Source organism: Aegilops tauschii, chromosome 4 (genome assembly GCF_002575655.3).
Source record: "Aegilops tauschii subsp. strangulata cultivar AL8/78 chromosome 4, Aet v6.0, whole genome shotgun sequence".
In the NCBI taxonomy this organism is placed as follows: Eukaryota; Viridiplantae; Streptophyta; class Magnoliopsida; order Poales; family Poaceae; genus Aegilops; species Aegilops tauschii.
Genome location: NC_053038.3, coordinates 523,881,430 through 523,903,526, shown reverse-complemented (window position 1 = coordinate 523,903,526; position 22,097 = coordinate 523,881,430). Strand labels below are relative to the sequence as shown.

Genomic DNA, 22,097 nt, shown 5'->3' with positions numbered 1-22,097 from the left:
GTCCGCGTCATCTCAGTTGGCCTAAGGTCCATGGGGGGAACATATCTGGTGCACCGGGGCAATTGGTGCTACGGGTGCACCAGACTCCGTTGCACACTAAAAAATGTTTGAAAAAATCCAAAAAAAAAATTTAGTGCATTGACACAACATCAACGTAAGTTGTCACAAAAATTTAAATCAAACTTCAAAACATTGCTCAAGATACAAAAATGACAAATTTGACATCAAGGTGCTAATGGGCCAAAACTGAAACCCAACCTGTGTTATGTACTATTCAATGTCAAATTTATTATTTTTGTATCTCGAGAAATTGTGACAACATACATTGATGTTGTGCCAATGCACTAAATTTTTTACGGATTTTTTTGAACATTTTTGAATGTGTAACGGGGGATCGGTGCACCGGTAGCACCAATTACCCCGGTGCACCAGATACATTCCCGGGCCATGGGACGCGATAGATCCCGGTCCTTGCCGGCGGGAGGGCTCCATTTTTTAGATGTTTCTTTGAGTTTTGTCAGGGTTTGTGTTCTGATCAGGAAGACGAGTCGGCGGCGGCGAAGATGAAATAAAGAGATTAGGGTTTCTCTACCTCCCGTCGGAACCGTCGTCGGTCCACCTCATCTCCGTTGGCCCTTGTCGGCGGGAGGGCTCCGTTTTTCAGATGTTTCTTCGAGTTTTGTTAGGGTTTGTGTTCTGCTCAGGAAGACGAGACGGCGGCGGCGATGAAATAAGGTTCTCCCCGCCTAGCCCCAGTCCTGGTGGTGCGCCTAGCATTGTCGGTGGGCTGTGAAGATGTGTCTCCGTAGATCTACTCGTCGTTCGTTTACATTCGTTTGTCCTCAGATTGTATCCTTCCGATCTACGCTACTCTTTATCGGCAGCGGTTGCTGTTCTAATCCGCTGGTCCTATGAGACCTTAGCACGACGACTTTTCAATTCTTTACTACAATAAGTTTTGCCCGGCTCCAGTAAGGGAGGGATGATGACGGTATTGGCAAACCTCTTCTACCTCCCGTCCTTGTCTCCGACGGGGTTGGCCACCTTTGTCTCCGGTGCGGCCCTCGAAAGCAGCTCCTTCCCCTACACTAGCTATCTTGATCTCCAGCGCGGTGTTGGCCGTAGAGGTGGGCCATGTGCCGTCAAGCAAACCGAACATAACGATTCATGTGCCCTCCCAAGTGACCCCCGTCCACCAGCCCACACCATCGAGGTCGTCGACGCTCCACCTGACGTGCTGCCCCACGATAACGAGAAAGGCCAAGAGCACACGCGTTGTCTGGTAGGTTGACCTTCGCAGCGCATGACGGAAGGACGTCGAGCTCAAGGATGATGCGGGCTGGTTGGATGTGCTCCTCGCCTTGCTGGTGCCTCTCTTCCCACGGTCCAAGGCGGCGCACCTATTTCCGACCAGCAGCCGGCGGTGGACAAGCTCGCATCCATGTCGTGCTCTGGCTTCACGCTACTCTTCTCCACCTTTCATGGTTCCACTATTGGCATCCGCTTTGCTTGGGCCCTTACTTCGCCTAGCTGCCACTACCTTCTACCATGCCCGTTTACCCGACCACGTGAAACATCTTCATTATGAACTAGAAGGTATTCTTTGGACATCATAGTGCCAGGCTGTTCTCCTGACCGAAGTAGTTTCCAAGAAGGTGATTTAGGGACAATTTTATTTAGTTTCTTTTTTATGTAATATCAATTTTTTGTGTTGATTCAGACTAAGTGGATATTAGTAATTAACTATGATACTTTATGTGGTAGCCACAAGAACTTACTGGAACCTAACTTGTGTCTTCTCATCTTATTTTTGCGACTTATTTGAAGCAGATATAAGGAGGAACATTCAGCTGAACTGAAGTGAGGAGTCACAACTAATATCCTGACAACCTTTGGTTTCAAGTGACAACCCTTCCTTTTTCAGCCATCCACTCGAATCATTTTGTTTTTTTCTTGTGTGTGTATTAAACTCAAATAATATTTTTAGAACATATCCTTTACTGCTTATACCGTATCAGATATATGGAGAGAAAGTTCATATGCGCATCAGCTATTCAGATTGTTTGCAACATGACTTTGCCCGTCATTTTATTTGGTTGAGATTACCATGGGCACATCTTGCTTTGTTCACTAATACAAATTTTTATCTTTTGCGTGATGGGGTACTATCCGTAAAAATGTGATCTTTAAAATGTGTACTTGGGATGTTTTCCTTTGGTTCGAAGGAAGCTCCATTTTGTACAAATTTTGGTTGTACCAGACAATTTTCATATTGTGAGTATTTTGTTAGGAACACCTTTGAATTGAACATTTATGATATATAGCTAAGTGTTTGTAACCATAGGTGAACTGTTTTCTGGTATCTTTCAGTATTTATCTATGTTCAATTGGCTTGCACATTACCAACTGCCATCTCGCTTACCCACTATCGTCTTTTTCCCCATAAAAAACAACGCAACCACGCACACCTACTTCACGACAGGCATGGCATGCCGCCGCGCCTTCTGCCTCCTAGTAATTGATTAGTCAGCCAGAGCATGTAATGCGGGGTGCTCTTAGGTGCCTTCAACGTCGGAAAGTGAGTTGGCGTGCTCATAGCAGAGTTCGCTCCCCTACCCCCTTGCTTCGCTCACCTAGTTTTTTCTTCTTCATTTTTTGTGCTTTTGATCTGGTAACAATAACCGGTCGGTTTTTTACTAGTTATGAAACAATTTGTGATATCAAAAAAGTTTTACGGATGCCCTAACAAATTTCATCCATTTGAAAAATAGTCATCAATTTAGGGAAAAAAATTATCATTTTTTAAAACATAGTTTCAAATTTGAAAAAAATCATCGATTTTCAAACAAACTTCACAAAATTTAAAAAGTTTATCAATTCCAAAAAAATGTTCATTAAACTTTTTAAAAATTCATGAATTCTGATATTTTTTTACAAAAATTAAAAAATATCATTGATTTTGAAACAAAAATCGTCAATTTTAGTAAAAGTATAATAATTTAAGAAAAGAAAAAAAATGGAAAAAGTAAAGTAAAAGTAAAAAAAAGAAAAAAGGAAGAAAAAGAAGAAAAAGGAGAAGTGATCACAATAGGCATTGGGGTCTGGGTGGTTAGTGCCATTTATCGAATACAAGGAGATCTCCGGTTTGATGGACTTAGTCGCAAGTTTGGGTAGGCTAAATGGGCCAGCCCAGCGCAGAGGAGGGTGTGTGGCTGTTTGCAAAATACACAGTAATGGGCGCCTGAAGCGTCAAATAGAAAATGCCTTTAATACGGTCCAATCCTATACGCTGCCCGCGGGCGGCAAGTAATGGGGCGACGCCATAGGCCACACCCGTTCCTGTTTTTGGGTGCGGTTATTTATTTACGTCAATATTGAGAATATCGCTTATTGTTAGCGTCTCAGTCAGCCGAGGAATAGAGATTAATCGGAAATCGACCGATTAATCAATTTTATCGGTCGACTATTAATCAGACATTTTTTTTAAATACCAGGTTCCCAACACTAAAATATGCTATATTCAACACACACAAAATATTGGACAGAAGTGTTGCCTTGATTCCTAGCCTTTGAATCCTCATATAATGTCAAAAGAAATAGGACATCAGTACATATTGCATAACAAGGTCCACAAAACACAAATAAACATAGTTGTTGCAACAATAGTGCTAGGAATAGGCTCCATTTATTAGTAGATTCTTGATAAATCACTTGTTAGAGCGATAAATCAGCCCAAATGACAAACGGGGAAAATAAGGCATAATCTTATTGGTCACCCCAAGAGTAGCAATAAATGAGACGATAAATTGCTGAATCGGAAGATTTTTTGAATAGTGATTTACGTTAGCGCTTTCTTTCCTTTTGGTTTATTTACCCCTCTAATTCCTTTTTGGTTTTCTGCATTAGTTTTTTCGTTTCTGGCTTTTTCCACTATTTTGCTTTTCTGTTTTTTCTATGTATATGTTTTCTTTTTTTCTCTTTTTTTGTAGTATATGAAATCGTCCTTGTGTATGAAGAAAATGTTCATCGTATATTAAGAATTTTTTTGCTGTATATGACAAAAAAAATCCCCTGTACTTTAGAAAAATGTCAACATATATTAATTCTTTTCCAGTGTGTTCATCGTCCTTTTACAAAAATGTTCACCGTGCATTGTAGTTTTTTATTGTATGTTTAGAAATATTCAACATATATAAAAAATTTCAATGTTTGTTTAAAAATTGTTTAGTGTATATTACAAAAATAGCACAATATTAAGAAATGATTGGAAAATTCAAAAATGTTCATATTAAGAAAAATCATATGTATATAATAGTCAAAATAAAAATCATCCAGAAAACCAGAAGGCTGAACATTTCACGCCCGCGTGCGTGCTGTAGGAACTCTCTGTTATGTGACGTGTGTGTAATGCATGAGTGTGCATTGCGTATTGTCTGTACACACGTGAGAGAGGGAGAGAAATGGTGGGGATGATATTATTGATATGAGCGGCAATTCAGTTTCAGTATGTCAATAGATGACCAATTTCTAACATGGATGAATATATATGCAACTTAATATTATATGATTGTTCTTCTATATTGTTAATTAGTGCAAATTCAATGCATTTTGCGTCAATTCCTTTTATCATTTTTGTTCTACATTTTTTGTTTTCTTCCTTCTTTTAGGATATACAAGGGCCATCAATTCATTCTTTTTTAAATATATTTGTTTATAATTTCCTTTTTTATGCTTTTATTTCAATCAACACCACTTTCCTGATCATTTGTTCCTTAGATGAATTTATATCTTAAATAAATCTTTCTTATTAGATTTTCTAGTTAATGTTTTGTATGTATTTGTTTACTGGCAAGGAAAAAGTAATTCACGTAAAAAAACACCTATTTTCTTGCCTGTGGTAATGTCTCTTCTTGTTTTTTTCATTTCCTCGATTTTTTGGTCTTCAGATTTTCTCCAATATTTGTGTTAGCGCCAGCGGTTTAATGTTGTAATGGTGTGGCACTACATAATTGTGTGTTTGGGACTTAAAATAGAATTCATTCTATAATTAATCATTAAACCATAAGTATTATTAAAGGTGCACAAACTTACGCTTGTTCTAAGTATGTACAACACTGGTATTGCCTTCGCCGCATTTCATATAGCATGAAACGACAACGCTAGAAAAATATTGAGTGACCCTACTAAGAATTTCGGTTGCCTGAAGTTTAGACGGTCCATGATTGATGAATTTTAGTTCACAAAAAGTACCATGTATTTGTTGTCATACTCGTACGGGAGACATAGGGAGATCATTAGGCAGATTAGAGGGGTCACACACAAGAAATGCGAGGATGTGCGGAGGGCCTTAAACACCGCCGCATAAAAATCATGTAGGACTTCATGTTGGATCAAGACAAGTGCAACTTACAACATATACGCAGACACAAATGTATAAATGACGTAGATAGTTCCTGCAAAAATGTATAAATGACATAGAAAGAGAAAAGCTGGCATATATGTGCGGGCCAGGTACCAGACACGTTCAGGGTGGAAGACGCTCCTCTGACAGTGGAACCGACCGTTGTGACATCATAAACTTATTTTTGCGCAGTCTGGTTATGTTCACCTTGGTCCTAGAGTCGTTTGGTGATCCTTTGGGAAATTTGTAGATATCGGCCCAGAGGGTTTGGTTTTTAACCTTTTATCTTTGAACTCTAGTTAGTCTTTTGTTTGCTGTATGAGAATTTATGGGTCTTATCAAGTTCTTGCCCTGTAACTGGTGTTTTGATGTCAAACACCACTAGTGGGTTTTCTGATAGTGCCCCAACTCGCTCTCTCTTTCCCTCCCCCTGTGTTGATTTGTAATCAATGGAAATGGAGACGCCCGGTTGGAAATTTTAAGAGCACAAACCAACGAAACTTTGTGCACCATCATACATTGTTCCTCTAATGACCCATAGTTCACCAACATAATAATTGAAATTGTTGTTTGTACATCTTTGCATTCATGCATGCTAAAAACCGGAATTCTTTTGCCATCAACCAACTATGTTGTGCAATTGATTGTGTATTACATTGTTAGGGTAAGATGGTCATGCGTTGAAGCCTCTAGAGACATGGCACTGCACTAATTAAAAGAATAACATACAGTATGACAAATAACAAGTTGACTGAAGTTTTGATACGAACCACCGATGTATAGGTCTGATTTCAACAAAGAAACCTTAAATATTTGTAGACAAGGAGATAGAGAAGGGAGGGGTGTGGAGGAAAGGAAAAAATGGTAAAAAAAAGCTTTTACATGAGGCCGTAGATACCAATTCCACTGGACTCTCATCTTAAATAACAAGGCTTTTACAACCAACCTAAGACACCTTGCAGGAAAAATTCCATACAATAATTTTTTTCAAGAATTACTTTCTGTACACATTTGCTTTTTATAGTTTACATTGTGTGCCAATGCTAATAGTGCCAAATTAACTCAAATAGTAGTTCATAACATGCTAGTTATAATATAAATGGGCTTGCTAAAACTCAGTCGACTGAAATTTAACGAAGTCCTAGTCGACCTTGCAGCATTTTGTCCCATCGTTTGCAACTTTTTTTTTCCTGTCGGTTTGCAACATCTGTCATGCTTATTGTAGCATGTTGTCCCTCGTCGATTGTAGCATGTCATCTCACCGGTCACAACATCCTCCATCGACGGTTGTAGCATTTTTACTCAGAACCGTTGTAGCATAGGTTGTCGTTGCTTGCAGTACCGTTGCAACATTTTTCATCGCCATTTGCAGCATCTAGCACCACGCCATCACAACTACGCTGACGTCACTAGATTGAGACTTGACCGAGTTCTAGACAGGCCGTAATATAAAAGCTCTCCTGAAAGAAAATAAAAAAAGGCAATCACATGGTACTCACTCACACATCACATCTTTGTGAAGAAAAAGGTGGAAGGTAGATGTTGGACGCAGAACGGGCATCACATCCTTGAGCTGCAGGCAGGCACAACATGCATGGGCGCCAAGCACGGCCGGTCAAAAATGACGCCCATGAGACGCCCATGTCACACTCTTCTCTTGACAATCACGCTGGTTCCATGCATTGCACTAGCTAGCCAGCACCGTTGGGCAACGCGATCAGTGTGCAGGTGTCCCTTGGCTTGCCACCCTATATACTAGCTACTGCGTACTTGATTCTTCATCGTTCATCGTTCACTGTTCTAGTCTTGAAGAGAAGAGATGGACGGATCCACCGTCAACCGACTCGTCATCCTCTTCCTCCTCGTACTTGTCCTCGCCACCAGCAACAGCGAGCATGGACACGCAGGAGCCGTTGATGCGGGCAACGTCGTCGTCGTCCGGGTCCGGCTAATCGGCCGCGGCCCGGATGACAAGACCACCGTCGCTGTGCAGAGACACGACCTCTCCTTCGCCGGCTTCACCGACGGCAGCGGCCATTGGCACGCCTTTCCTGGCCTTGAGCATCTCTTCCCCACGTCCACGACGCTCCCGTTCGGCAGCAGCTACAGCGACCTCATCGGCGGCCTCGCGAACCTGCCGGGCGTGCCGCTAGGGCGGGAGGCCATGCTGGAGGCCATCCGCGTGCTCTCCGCCTACCGCCCGGGGGCCGACGTGGAGCCGGTCAAGCGGGCCCTGGCGGCGATGAAGGTTGTGATGTGCGAGGCCCAGCGGGTGAGGCCCATCAAAGAGACCCTCAACGACGGATGGGACACCGGTGCCCGCGTCGCCCCCGAGCACCTGCCCTACATCGAGCACTGGGACACCATGTCCTACGAGATCCTCCGCTCCAACCTTACGGGCAAGTGGGACGGGCCCTTCACCAAGATGCTGGAGACGGAAGCCAACATTCGCAGCAAGGAGGAGGCGCTCGCCGTCGTCGGGGTGCTCCGGAGCGTCGACTTCGAGCAAGTGATTGAGGCTCACGCTTCCCCGATCTAACCTAGAGTGAACCTTCATGCTCATGCATGCAACTCGTCTATCGCGGCTTCTGGAGTCGACGTTTCCATCACGTTCGTCTTAATTAATTAGCTGGTGGGATAATGTGCATGATTTCAGCTTGCTTACTTAAGTAGGGAGTGCCTAGAACTCATTTAGATGAGATATAATTTGGTCTCATTCACCTTAAAAACAAAAACAGGTACAACCCACGTCAGCACACACACATCTTATAGCATCACATCCAATGGCTATAAAAGGTGAATGAGACCAAACTATATCTTATCTAGATGAGTTCTAGCAAAACTGACTTAAGTATGCTGTTTGAGGCTTTCAGCCCGATGTCTCAAGCAGGGGCGGAGACAGGGAGGGGCGAGCAGGGGTCAGACCCCTGATCGCCCCCCTCAACGATTTTTAGCAGGTAGTGCATAACAGCCGCAGCTAATTACATAATTAGCCCATTTCTTGTTGAGCGTAACATAAGCCCATATAAAAACAATTAACTAGACCAGCACCAAAGCAGAGAAGCCCACCAAATAATCCATGTACGACGGTTCTAGCTATTTTTTACCACGGCTCGGCACTGGGGTTGTAGTGCCGGTGGAAAGCAAACCCTCGCCTCTAAATCCCTGAAGTCCATACCCTATCCTTTTTAATCCCGGTTATTTTTAACCTTGATACTCTTTTAGGAGTGGATTTGATGACGTGGCAAGGAAGACCAGGTTTGTTGACTATTTTTCATCTAAAAATATAAGTGCGTGTATGCATGCATGCCATGGTGCATGGTAGCATTCATAGCGCACTGTGCAGGTCGGTCGTTTTCTTGCGCGGGCACGGGATCAATTGTAGGCAGCGTACCGTACGCTAGCTAGCTCAACAGAGGTATGCGTTACACAGGTATGTGCCACGCGAAGGAAAATACGCGTGTACGCGTATGTGCGCACGCACTAAGGCCCTGTTTGGTTTATAAGTCCTAAGACTTTTTTTAGTCCCAACTTATAAGTCCCAAGTCCCTAAAAAGTCCCTATCTGGTTCTGGGACTTATAAATCCCTATAAAACCATATTACAACTATAAGTTCCTATAAGACTCTCCTTGAGAGTCTTATTTCATAAGTCCCAAATGCCCACTTTAAGTCTCTATAAGTCCCTCCTGTTTGGTTTAGATGGGACTTATAGAGACTTTTTTAAGTCCCTAAACCAATAAGTCCCTGGAAACAAACACTCTCTAAAGCCGGTCTGGCTACAACTTACAACTGCTCCTCGTTGGCGAGGTTGCGGCGCTCGCCGACTTCCGCATCGCCGGGGTTCGCTCCGGCGTGCTCGCGAGCTGGAACCAGTACGTTAATCCGCACTGCCCACAGTGGCACGGTGGCACCATCTACTTTCTCTTCCGCATCATGTACGCGGCGCTCGTCGCTGGCTGGGTCTCCATATTGCAGCACACCCATGCGGCCCTGGCACATGCGTGAGCACGCGAAGCGGCCACAGCGTTGTACCCAGCGGCACCGCACCAGCCACCTTCTTCCTCCCTTGTTGACCCCCTGGCATAGCTGCTTCGCCCCTCGTCTTCTTCGTACGATGCCTTCTACCCACAGCAGCTAGGATATGGTGACCGCGTGCTTGGACCGAACCGAAGTAACCGCGTGGACATGGACGCCACCCGTTTACGTCTGCAAACAGTGTCGTGCCATGACGGAAACACAAAGGTCGATGAGATGCCCGGGGTCGCTGCCGCTGCTAGTGCAGCCTCCGTCCCAGCTGACAATTGAACCCCACACATGGCCTAATCCACCCATCCCGGTCTTTCTCGATGCCACGTAGGCAATCCCTACTTGGATACGACCGCAGGGTTAAAAATGACCGGGATTAGATAGAACAGGGTATAGACTTCAGGGATTTGAAGCCGAGGGTTCATTTTCAACTAGCTCTACAATGTTAAGGTTTAAATCAGACTTTACTCCCCAGTGCCTAATCCAGCAGTACGTACATGCGTGTTCTGCACTTCTCCTAGGCCATTCTTCGCCGCCACCGCTTGCCGTCAGCGTGTCCTGCTAGGGTCTAGGGTGTTTGCCGTTGCCCCTGGCCGCTACTCGACACGACAACAACACCGTCCACCACTGATCTGCAGTACGCGGTCGACGCACGGGCATGGGCGGACGGCTTGACGCAGGCGGATCTAGATTTCGGGTGAGCAGGATAGATGCAGGTATATTACACTGATAGTAGTTATTACTTTCTATGTTCTAAAATAATTGTAGCTCTACGTTTGTCCTAAGTAAAACTAATCTAAATTTAATCATGTTTATAGAAAAATACGGTAAGATCAACAAAATTAAATATACATGGTGTGCATATTTTTTAAAGATTCTAATAAAACTACGGTGTTTCAAATATTGATATATTTTTCTACAAACTTGGTGAAACTTGAAGAAGTTTAACTTAGAATAAATTTAGAGCTTCAATTATTTTAAAACAGAGGGAGTGAGAATTTTTTTGGATAAATTACAACCTTACTATGCTTAATTAATGTTTCATATAAAACAGTAAATTAGTCTAGTAATTACGTGTCCATTTGTACTCCCTCCGTTCATTTTTATAAGTCGTTTCGGACAACTAAAATTGAGCTGTTTTGTACACTGTCTGAAATGCTACAACGCCTTATAAAAGTGAACAGAGGGAGTACTAGTCAAAGATGAAGCGGAAGAATCAACAACAAATGAGGTAAATTCTTTTTCAATCCAATTGGTTCAATTTCAAGCTCCAACATCATTAGTATATTTTTTATAGTTCCAAACAATAATTTTATGTATTATCATCGATGCTAGCGTGGGACTTAATATATTGTGATATTCTGTCGTTTGCGTCAACAATGGTGTCTCGCCCCCCTCATGTTCAAATCCTGGCTCCGCCCCTGGTCTCAAGTAATTTATATTTTCAAATCTATTCAGAAATGCTAAAACTTCTGCATTCCAATTTACTTGAACAGCCTCGCCTACGTACTAACCATGCTGCTTAAGTAGACGCTATTTATGGGCGGCATGCTGAAACTCTGATAGAGATAGGAGTACAATGAAAAATCACATCAAGAGGGTAATATCAATGCCACTAATTTATTCCTTCGTAAGAAACTTACTTTTGCAAAAAAATGGCTATCATAGGTTTATTCTTGCATATTTTGAAAAAGCGCAATATTTGTGTATACCGTGCGCAATTTATTTTATTGTTTGTTTTAGATCTTATTTATTTTTTTAATTGGCAATAGCAATGCCACTAATTCATTATTTCTGAACCGAACCAACTTCATACTGTGCCTCGCTCAAGCCTGCTCATAGATCATGGGGGGCGTCCTCTATGGCTATCTTGATAATTTCATCGCCGGACAGATAAAACCATGACCTCTAAGAAGACAGAGGGAATGGATCAGGTCGTCCCAAACCCTGCCTATGATCCTTGGCTCGTCCAGGATCGACAGATCATAGCCTACCTCCTCTGAAATCTATCCAATGAAGTGTTTGTCCAGGTGGTCTCGATTGAAAGATATCATGGCATATGGATTGCACTCTCCTACCTGTTCTCAGCCAATCCATCTCTAGATCAAACAACATCCGTGTTGCTCTCTCCAATGCTAAAAAAGGAAACCAATCAGCCGTAAATTATTTTGGCCATGATCTCTCTCTCTTATTCTGATGAGCTCGCGGCCGCCGGCAAACCTATTTCAGAGGAGGAACTAATCTCATTCATCACAGCCGTGCTAGACATGGAATATCAACACATTATCTCTGCCCTAGATTGCCACACCAAGCCCCTTTCCGTACACATTGTTTTTGCCATGATAGCCAAGTTCTACCAAAGGGTCGAAATGTTCCATGGCAGCGGCGGTGGTCGGCCAAAAGAACTGTCCCAAGAACTCCTTTTCCATAATACTTTTTTGGTGCTCACTCAAAATTCAGCTCATCTTCCCTATTTGGAGGGCAATTGGCCTTCTCCCAATACCATCACCAATAATGCCACATCAGCATTTATGTCTCCTCTCTCCTATTACACATCGCCGGATAACCACCCATTGCCGCCCGCTATCGCCGCCGGTCCGCTGCACCGCCGCATGTTGCTGCCCGTTGCCACTCCGCGCCACCTCCTGCCGCCGTCTGCCATCGCCGTCGGACCGCCACATAGCCGCATGTTGCCGCGCCACTACTTTCCGCCGCCCGCACGTTGCCATCGCCTCCGGAATGCCGAACCGCCGCCCACTGCCGCCGCATGTTGCCATCCGCACGATAGTTTGGAATATCCAACATAGGATGCGGGCACCGATGAGAGGAGGTTGACCAACAACACCACGATGACCAAGGCAGTGGCCGCCGCCACGGTGCATTTCCTTCATTGCCACCAGACGCCTAAAAAATATCAACAAACCAAGCACACCTCAACCGAGAAACCTAACGACCGACCGCAGCTCAGTGGCTCCAAGATGACACCACCAAGGGAGAAATCGACATTGATGATCCCGTTGTCGTCGATACAATATGAATCTAAGGCTTTCGCCCGGTGCACACCATGGAACAACGATGAAGGTTCTCAATAGGTGTCTTCGTCGTCATTGTCGACAAGGCCGGCACAAGGCTTTCACCGAAAGCATCGTGGCCCCGTTATACCGAGTCCAGCAAAGTGTGAGACACCCCCTCCACACCCACCTGTTGCTGCTCGGCGGCCAGTGTGATCGCTAGATCGAGCAAGAGGCTCACTTTTGAAACAACCGCACACCATGAGCACCCGCACCGCCTCGGCCTACCACCACCTCCAACGTCGGCTGACCACAAAACAACCCCACCGCCTGACCCGCCAGGCACAGATCTGTCTTGCGCAAGCCTCTGCGCACGACCTGAATCCTAGATAATTTTGAATCAGAGCTTCGAATTTTGAAGCACATAGACTAGCTAGATTTAGCATTTCCCTTCCCCCTGGCAGACCCTTATGGTTGGGAGCTCCACATAACCTGGACTCCATTCCTGTAAACATTTACAACATGCAATAAAGCCTAGATGCTTTTCCCTAAAATAAAGAGCAAAACATATGTTGTCTCTCAACTTGACAATCGAACAAAGGTACTTCCGTTCCCGTACGAGAGTGACACCGAATCCACTAATACTATTTGTGAACTGAAATTCATCATTGTCAACACTTCCACGCACAGGTTTCAAAAAGAAAGAAAAAACACTTCCACGTACAAGGCGTATCGCGTGTAAACACCACACTTACATTATTGGGTACAAACAGCACATGGCTTGAAATGCATTAGTAGTAGGACAATTACCACGTGTGGTTGCAGGCGATCGAGCAGCGAGGTTCGAAAATTACCACATGCACGACACATTATTGTTCCTTGGCAACGATCGATCAGAAGGCCACTTCGGCGTTGGCGAACTCCTCTCTCTTCTGCGTCACGTCCGCCACCATCTCACCGAACCTGCACGGCGGGCTGACCACCGGCACCGTGCCGCGAGAAGACTGTCCACCCACAGCACGCCCACTGTGAAGTCCACTAACATGGACGTCCTTGGACTTCTGTGCGATGATGACGGAGTTCACCACGTCGTCGTCTGGGTGGCACACGGCCAGCACCTCGAACCCGCCTCGGCCGATGTCCTCGAGGTCGACGATCGGGTACAGGAACCCGCGGGCCCCGCGTACGACGAGGGCCGCCCCGTCTGCCATGTGTGTGCCGAGGTGCGCGATCACCTTGGCCTTGTCCTCGGCGGCCATGCCGACGAGGGCGGCCAGGAAGACCACGTCGTACTCGCCGAGCTCGCCGGCGAGGTCCGCTACGTCGGCCGTGTGGAACGACATGCGGGCGCCCACGTCCGTGTCCGCACGGAACAGCTTGCTGGTACGGTCGTTGGCCGCACCGCACAGGTCGTAGTTGTCGAACATGGTGTCGGGCAGATGGCGCGCGGCCAGGACAAAGGAGCTGAGCGGGAGTGGGCCGGAGCCGATGAAGGCGACGCGGGCAGGGGCGATGCCACCGGGCACGTAGCGCGCCAGGAGCTCGTACTCAAGCTTGCTGAGGTTGATGTAGTTGCTGTAGTAGGGGAACATGCCGAGGTGATCCAGAGGGTTGTCGAAGGCGGCAAGCATGTCGGAGTAGTGCGCCTCCAGCTTCCCCTCGGCCTCGGAGCAAAGGCGGATGAGGCCCTCCCGCATCTCCTGCGCCCCCGGGCCGAGCTTGGTCACGTCCACCGGGCTCGGGGGAACGCACGCCGTGACCAGCTCAGTGAAGAGCGCGTCGACGTCCGGGGATGGGTTGAGCGACGGCAGCTTGGCGATGGCGGCGTGGAGGCCGGTGATCTCCTCCACCAGGGCATCCACCTCCTTGTTGTTCTGGGCAGCCATATTTCACTAGTGTTCTTGGTACCTCAGGCACTAGTGCAGTGGAGAGTGGCTGATAGAGCTGCTTGCTTGATGAGCAATGGAGCGGGCAGCACGGAGAAATATGTAGCTGCCGTCTAAAGGACCGGAAAAGGTGCGCATGCATGCACGCTTCACGCGCCCCAGCCGAATGGGGCTGGTTTCATGCCTCTGCTGTGACCTCTTCACGTCCTCATGTTGAAGTGGACAGCGTTTTCTATGTTTATCTGTAGAGCCAAATTGATTTAGGCTGATTACGACTTGCTAGATATTCCTGCCACATTTGTTCAATTTTTTTTGCTAGACATACACATATTCCTGTCACGTTTGTTCGAAAATTGATTCCTATACACATACACACAAAAAAATGTCACAGTTCGAAACTAAATTCATTTCTTTTTGCTAGACTGCATTTAATTTCCTTCTAGTCACTAGTGGCTGAGTGTGAAGTTTTGTTCTCACGATAGCTGAGTAATTGGTGATTTGAAACAACTCTAAAGAATCTCAGTTCCGCAGGTTCTTTTCAAATTTTCCACTGGTTTCTATACTTCTAAAATACATGGCGTATACTACTAATCAAAGGATCGTTTCAAAAAATGTACCATGTATTTCGAATCGTGGGAGTATGTCACTATCGCTAGCTGGGCGTTAATTGACCATCAAGTTGGCTACTGAACAGGCGATGTTGCCCCAATTGTACACTTGTACCATTATATTTGCACACATATTATTTCTTCAACTGTGTTCTAAATAATATCTACTCAAACAAAAATTAAAAATATAGACATAATACAAGTTTAGAGGACTAAAATTCCGTAAAACCTAAAAACCTCACATTTGATTCCCTTAAGTTTCACAACAACAAGATTTCAACTTTAGTTTATGAAACTTACAACTAGAAATAAAATTATTTTGTGACTCAGATTATAATAATTTGAATTCATATATAATTTGTGAAAAGACTAACCATAAACCAAACTTAATCTGAATTTATTGAAAAGAATTCTGGAAAACTTTCTTATTTGCTAGCTGGACATTTGCTCAATCTGAGTTGCACAAAAGAAAATGTTCAATTTTAGTGTATTGAAAAGATGTGCAATTATATATACAACTTAATTCAAATATGAAATATCTGTTAAAGTAATATAAAAAGTATTGGATAAGTTGAAAAAAAACATAGACTAACACAGCACACGCTGTCACACATGCATGTGCACAGTGGCTAAACCTCGAAGATTTAAATGTGGAAGGGCCCTCCAAGTTCATTAACTTGTTTGTATCATTTTCCAAAAAGAATCTCTTGGGTTTCTAAGGAATCTTGATCTGCAGAAGTCCAACAAAACACATCCCAACAACAAATGAAGCCCACGGAGTGACACATCCTAATCTCGATCTATGCCAACCCAACAAACACCTTCGAAGATACCTGTAGAGCATCTTTATAATCACCCAATTACATTGTGACGTTTGATAGCACACAAGGCATTCCTCCGGTATCTGGGAGTTGCATAATCTCATAGTCAAAGGAATATGTATTTGACATGAAGAAAGCAATAGCTATAAAACTGAACGATCATTATGCTAAGCTAACGGGTGGGTCTTGTCCATCACATCATTTTCCTAATGATGTGATCCCGTGATCAAATGACAACACATGTCCATGGTTAGGAAACCATAACCATATTTGATCAACGAGCTAGTCAAGTAGAGGCTCACTAGGGACACGGTGTTTGTTTATGTATTCACACATGTATTTATGTTTCCGATCAATACAATTCTAGCATGAATAATAAACCTTTATCATGAATAAGGAAATATAAAATAACAATTTAATTATTGCCTCTAGGGCATATTTCCTTCAACTTTGATTTCGTTGCTACCAAAAAAAATTCTAATCCAACTCTGGTTGATACCATTGATAGATCCTTAGGATCGGGTAGATTAGAGATTTCAGTAGTCTACCTTCTCCTTGGCTTGATGAGCTCGAGCTGGTGGCCATGGCGGAGGGAGACGGTGGTGATGGTGAGTGGGCAGTGGCGGCGGCAGAGCTTCCCGTCGGCCTAGCGCTAACCCTAGATCGGATTGGGGTGTCGGTGGGGTGTGTGGCGCACGGTGAACCTCGTGATCTGTTCGTCCAGCCCCCACCTCTCTTTATAGCGCTGGCGACAGGGGCCCACCAACCGGAAGAGGGGTGGGCGCCGGCGCCCCCGATCAGGGCGTAGGCCAAGGGGCCCGTTGAGCCGTTGGGCTCAAACAAGTGGAGATCAATCTTATCAAAAGCAGGTAAGGAGCGAGAAGAATGGAAGCAATATTACATGTGCAGCAATAGAACTTTGATCTTTTAGAAGCAGGTTTGAAGCCATGAAACAGGAAGTCATATGAAATCAATCAAGTTTGCAATGCCAGCAACTGATGATTAAATGCAAAATAGTTGGATAAACAAGGAAAGAAGCCAGAAGAAGGCAAGCAAATTTACTTGTGGCAGAAATAAAACTTTCATATGTTTGAAGCAGGTTTGAAGTAGATAAGCAAGAGACTTATATAGGTGAAACCGACATCAAGGGTAAACAGAACAGCCAAATGCTAATTCTGCTATTGTGCAAAAGCCTTACAAGGTAGTATCCGTTCAGATTGACCAGAAGTAGTTGCTTCCAAGTTATCATCTCTGTAGACTTGCACACAACCTACGAATACTGAATCGACTTGTTTGTAGACAAGATTGCATTTCTTCAAGTTGTAAAGAAACAACATACAGCCAGTCAGCTAACATGTACCTAGGAAAAATGAAAAAAAGAGAGGGAACTGAGAAATCAAAATCGACCGAACAAAGAACCAGGAAGCAAACATAGCAACTAAAGATTAAAAAAAAGAAATTAGCACCTTTCAGCAAGAAGAAACAAAAGATACACTTCCCATAAATATCAGGACCTCTCATTGGACAATGGTGTTATATACCAAGCCACGAAATTCCAAGGATGCCCTCGATGGGAAGTCAAAATCACAGGCGGTGGCATGGCTTTTTTTTTACCGTGGAAGGCCAACATCGGCCACACATGGATCCGCGGTCGATGACAGAAGCAGCCAACCCCGCCTGTCATGGACACACGGGAAGGTAGCATGAGTGAAAACGACATGCACTATTCATTGCTAGTCCCATCAGACTTAATCAGACGGCCAGGATCATCCCATCAAAATATCTGACGGTTGAAAGTCCTTTGGACAGTCAATCGGACGCTCCAAAATGCAACTGCCCTGAGAAGGCTTCATTTTGCTCCACAATCTAACAATGGGACGTGTTTAGGAGTTCTAGATATGAAATTTGCCGAAAAACATTGGTACAACGATGTTTTTGAAATGTTTAGCTATGGGGCCGGGTACTTCGCCATGCTTGGGCATAATTACAGTTATTTTAAAGATCGACAGATTTCAATGATTTTGGGAGAGTCGGTCTTAATTAACACGCTAGAGCACCCAAATATGCCCCCGGCGGTTTGGTAGGAGGGGACCAAAGTGGATTACGGGGTTGAGCTTTGTACGAGGGATTCCATGTGCGTGAGAAGGGAGGCATGGAGCATGCGTGCAGCGCGAGCACACAGCAATGAATATATTAATAGCTACGGTGCGTAAGCAACCTGTGCCTTTGAATGATTCGTTCCCGAAAGAAGACTCCATCGCCACGACACGATCCCGGGGACGAGCACACGGTGGCAGGACGGGAGCAGAGCACTATATATATGACCAATCGTGCAGGTGCAGAGTCAGTGTGCATCCAGTATACATACTGTGTTCCCAACCGGTAATCATGGTGAGCGAGAATGATCAACAAGACCTGGAGTTCCTGTGGAAGTGGCGCAAGTACCTGCTGCTGCTCGCCACGCTGGTCGCCAGCGTCACCTACGGCGCCGGCCTAAACCCGCCGGGCGGCGTGTGGTCCCAGGACCAGGTCCCAGGCAGCAACACTGCCCGAGAGCACCGCGCCGGCGCCGTCCACCGCCCGACGCCGCTGGCCCCGGCGCCGGCCGCGGTCTACCCCTTCCGGCTCGGCGACCCGGTGCTGGTGTCTACCTACTCGCGCCGGTACACCGCCTTCTTCTACTGCAACGCGGCCGCCTTCGTTGCGTCCCTGGTCATCATCATGTTTCTGCTGGATCGGCGCATCAGCAACAACGCCGTCGGCCTCACCGTGCTCCACCTTGCCATGCTGCTCGACCTGCTGGCCCTCATGGCCGCCTTTGCCGCCGGGACCTGCCGCAATGTGGTCGCGTCCATCTATGTCTCAGCGCTCTTCGCCATCGTCTACGTCGCCATCCAGCTCCGCGTGACCTTGAGGGGGAAAACGCCGGATGCGCCCGCGAACACGGAGGAGAAGAGGCGCTTCAAGGAGCATCGCAAGTTTCTCTTCCTGCTTGCCACCTTCGCGACGCCATTGACGTACGCTGCAGGGCTGGCGCCCCCGGGAGGCTTCTGGAGCGAGACCATGGCCGGGCACCGCGCCGGCGCCCCGTTGCTGCACGACGGGCGCTACAAGATCCGCTACCACGTCTTCTTCTACGCCAACGCCACCTCCTTCGTCGCCTCCCTCGCCATCATCATGCTGCTCATGAGCAGGAGGTTGAGGGACCGCCTCGCCCAGTCCAAACCACTGCTTGCGTGCGTTCTGGTGGAGCTGGTCGGCCTCATGGCCGCCTACGCCGCCGGGAGCTGCAGGTGGATCACCACCACCGTGTACATCGTCTCCCTCATCGGCGCCGTGCTCCTCTACATTGTGCTGCACGCCGCGGTCGTTAAAGGGTTGTTCAACTTCAATAGATGCGGGGAAGCCATCCTTCCAAAACTTAAGAGCATCGAAACAACAATCACCATCGATGATGGGCAGGAAGACAAGCTCGAGCAGTCGCGGTCGCTTGTTCTGCTGTTAGCCACGCTGGCGGCGACAGTGACCTACCAGGCAGGGCTGAGCCCGCCCGGCGGCGTCTGGCCGGAAGGGCAACCGAACCACACCGCGGGGAACCCGGTTCTCCACGACATGCACCCCAAGAGGTACATGGCGTTTTATCACTGCAACACGGCGGCGTTCGTGGCGTCGGTGGTCGTCATCATCATCGTCGAGAGCAAAAGGTTGAGCACCGTTTGGGGTGCCATGCTACTCAAGACTGCCATGGTACTGGACCTGTTCGGCCTCACGGGCGCCTATGTCGCCGGGAGCTGCCGGGACACCACCACCACCATCTATGTGTCCGCCCTGGCCGTCGCCGTCTTCGTCTACTCCATCGCCAAGGTCGTCGCCTTCAAGGCTGGAGGCAAGCTGAGCTTGGCGATGCGGTGCATGCAAAGCATCGGTAATAAGCTTCTATCGTGCATGCCATCCTCGCCCTCGTCTGATGAGTTAGAAATATTAGAGCTCGAGAGGACGCGTAAGTTTTTGCTGCAGCTCGCCATTCTCGCTGCCACCGTCACGTACCAGACCGGACTGAACCCGCCCGGCGGGTTCTGGCAAGAGACAGAGAGCAAGGGCGAAAGGTCGCTGACCGCCGGCGACCCGGTTCTCCTCGACCACTACGGGGTCAGGTACCAAGTGTTCTTCTACTGCAATGCAACGGGGTTCATGGCGTCCGTCGCCGTCATTCTCCTCCTGGTGCACCAGACATTGTCAAAGGAGGGCATTCGGAGCATGGCGCTCCAGGTCTGCGTCATTGTCGGGCTTCTGGGACTGATGGGTGCCTATGCCACAGGCAGCTGCCGGAAGCTGCGCACCTCCATCTATGTATTTGCGCTCGTTGCCGCGGTGGTCGCCTTCCTCGTCCTAGAGATCCTGTTATATTTGTACGCCAGACGTCGCCATTTCTGGTTTCCACAGTGCCTGCAGAAGCTGCAGCTGCTCAAGCCGCTTTCGTCGGCGCCGGACGGCCGGAACAAAGGCAAGGGGCCAACGTACCCCATGCGCAAGTCCCTGATGCTGCTCGGCATCCTCGCGGCGAGCGTGACATACCAGGCAGGTCTCGCGCCTCCAGGCGGCACGTGGGGCGACGATGATACCGCGTCCTACCCTTCGTTATTGCTTGCGCCATCGCCACCCGCTTCATACCTCTCCCACGCCGGCAACCCGATCCTACTCGACACTTACCCAAAACGGTACCAGGCCTTCTTCTACTGCAACGCGACATCCTTCGTAGCCTCCATCGTGGTCATAATGCTGGCGCTGCATGGCACCGTGAAGAAGGGCGGCACGCCGTTCTGGGTGATACATGGTATGCGGGCCGCCATGGTGCTGGACTTGCTCGGCCTGCTGGGCGCCTATGCCGCCGGCAGCTGCAGAGACATGGAGACATCCGCGTACGTCATCACGCTCGTTGCTGCAGTGGCGGTCTTCATCACGATCTACGTCATATTGTCGATTCGACGTCGCGCTGATGATGATCTGTCAGATGAAATAATACCGGTCACCAGTTTGTTGTAACTAACTAATTCTGCTTATTTACATTCATTTGATCTGTAGTTTTTCCTTATAATCCCCTTGATTTGCAAAGCTCCTAATCAGGAGACTTGTGCTTGATTTTTGGTTGTACACTGTCTGCCTGTATGCCGCCTATGTCCTGTAGACATTATGTTTGATTTGGTTTGGCTTGTATATGAACTGCCAATAAACTTCGATTAATTCATTTCAATTGTTCAATTGTTTAGCTCAAGTGAGTTCTATTGAGATGTTTTTTTCTTCCCTTTATTTTCCATGTTTCCAACTTGACCGAGAAAAATGTCTCTTGGAGTCACCTACACCAAATTATTTTTTAGCGGAGTCGTTGTATTTTGGATTGATAGGAAACAGAAGACCGAGTTGAAAAATGTCCGACCTACGGGGAAAACCGCATTGTGCCAAACAGCCCGACCCCGCGTCATCCCCTTCGGGGCGACTCGACGGCTATACGGTTTTCGCCCGTACCCCATTGCCCTCCCACTTACCTCCATTGCCGCCGGCCATGGGTGCCGACGTGCCTTTCCTCCTCCACATGGTTGTTGGCTTTTGATCCTAGATCAAATCACCCAGGAGCACCACGTACGTGCAACCAGCTAGCAAGCAGCTTAATTGATTCTGGCCGTACCAATACGTGTAGCCGTTGCCTGAACGTGGCGAGCTAGCTAACTCTATCGGTCGGATCGATCTTTGATGGAGCGTCTTCGACGTAAACTCGTACAGGGGAAAACTGATTTTGGTTAGCTAAGGGGCTTGTCGCTCCTGGCTTTTCTTTATTGCTTTGATCTCTTCGTTGGTTGTTTATAGGGACCTTTACATGGCTATAAATAATAGTCAGGACGTACGAGCTAACCTAGTTGGACTGAAGTATTTTTTTCGATAAAGGACTTTTCATTGAATAGATATATCGAGGTGATACAATCGTATCTAAAAAAAGCCCGGCCTCTGCATAGCTAGATGCACACAGTCAAAAAGTCCAGAGCACCCTAAAAATAAAATAATTCGCTACAATGCCAAGCAATAAATCGTGTCCAGCCTGAGGCTCGTCATAGTGGGGAGTATCATATGCTAGTATTATGCATATGATACTAGTGTATGATACTACATCTATAGTGCATAGTATCATAGATTAGTATCATAGGTGGTCTCATTTATTGCCATGCAAGACACATAGTAGCATCACATTTATTAGGTTACGGTATCTACCTATGTTACTATAACCATCTCTCTCTTCTTTAATTTCCTGCCACATAAGCATGTTTGCGACTCCGAAGTGCATGATACTACT

The 22,097-nt window shown here is 46.6% G+C and overlaps 3 protein-coding genes across 3 annotated transcripts; 2 read left to right on the top strand and 1 right to left on the bottom strand.

The window, feature by feature from the left end:
* The first annotated feature begins 7,220 nt into the window (after positions 1-7,220).
* LOC109787575 (60 kDa jasmonate-induced protein-like) lies at positions 7,221-7,940 on the top strand. The gene has a single exon (XM_020346117.1). The coding sequence runs from the start codon at positions 7,221-7,223 to the stop codon at positions 7,938-7,940; it is 720 nt and encodes a 239-aa protein (XP_020201706.1).
* A 4,956-nt stretch (positions 7,941-12,896) lies between these two features.
* Positions 12,897-14,407, bottom strand: LOC109787587 (probable nicotianamine synthase 2). Its single transcript, XM_020346128.4, has one exon. The coding sequence runs from the start codon at positions 14,323-14,325 to the stop codon at positions 13,333-13,335; it is 993 nt and encodes a 330-aa protein (XP_020201717.1). The 5' UTR covers positions 14,326-14,407; the 3' UTR covers positions 12,897-13,332.
* Positions 14,408-18,133: 3,726 nt separating this feature from the next.
* On the top strand, positions 18,134-21,092 carry LOC109738174 (uncharacterized). The gene has a single exon (XM_020297271.3). It carries the CDS (start codon positions 18,143-18,145, stop codon positions 20,795-20,797), a length of 2,655 nt encoding a protein of 884 aa, XP_020152860.1. The 5' UTR covers positions 18,134-18,142; the 3' UTR covers positions 20,798-21,092.
* Positions 21,093-22,097: the final 1,005 nt, after the last annotated feature.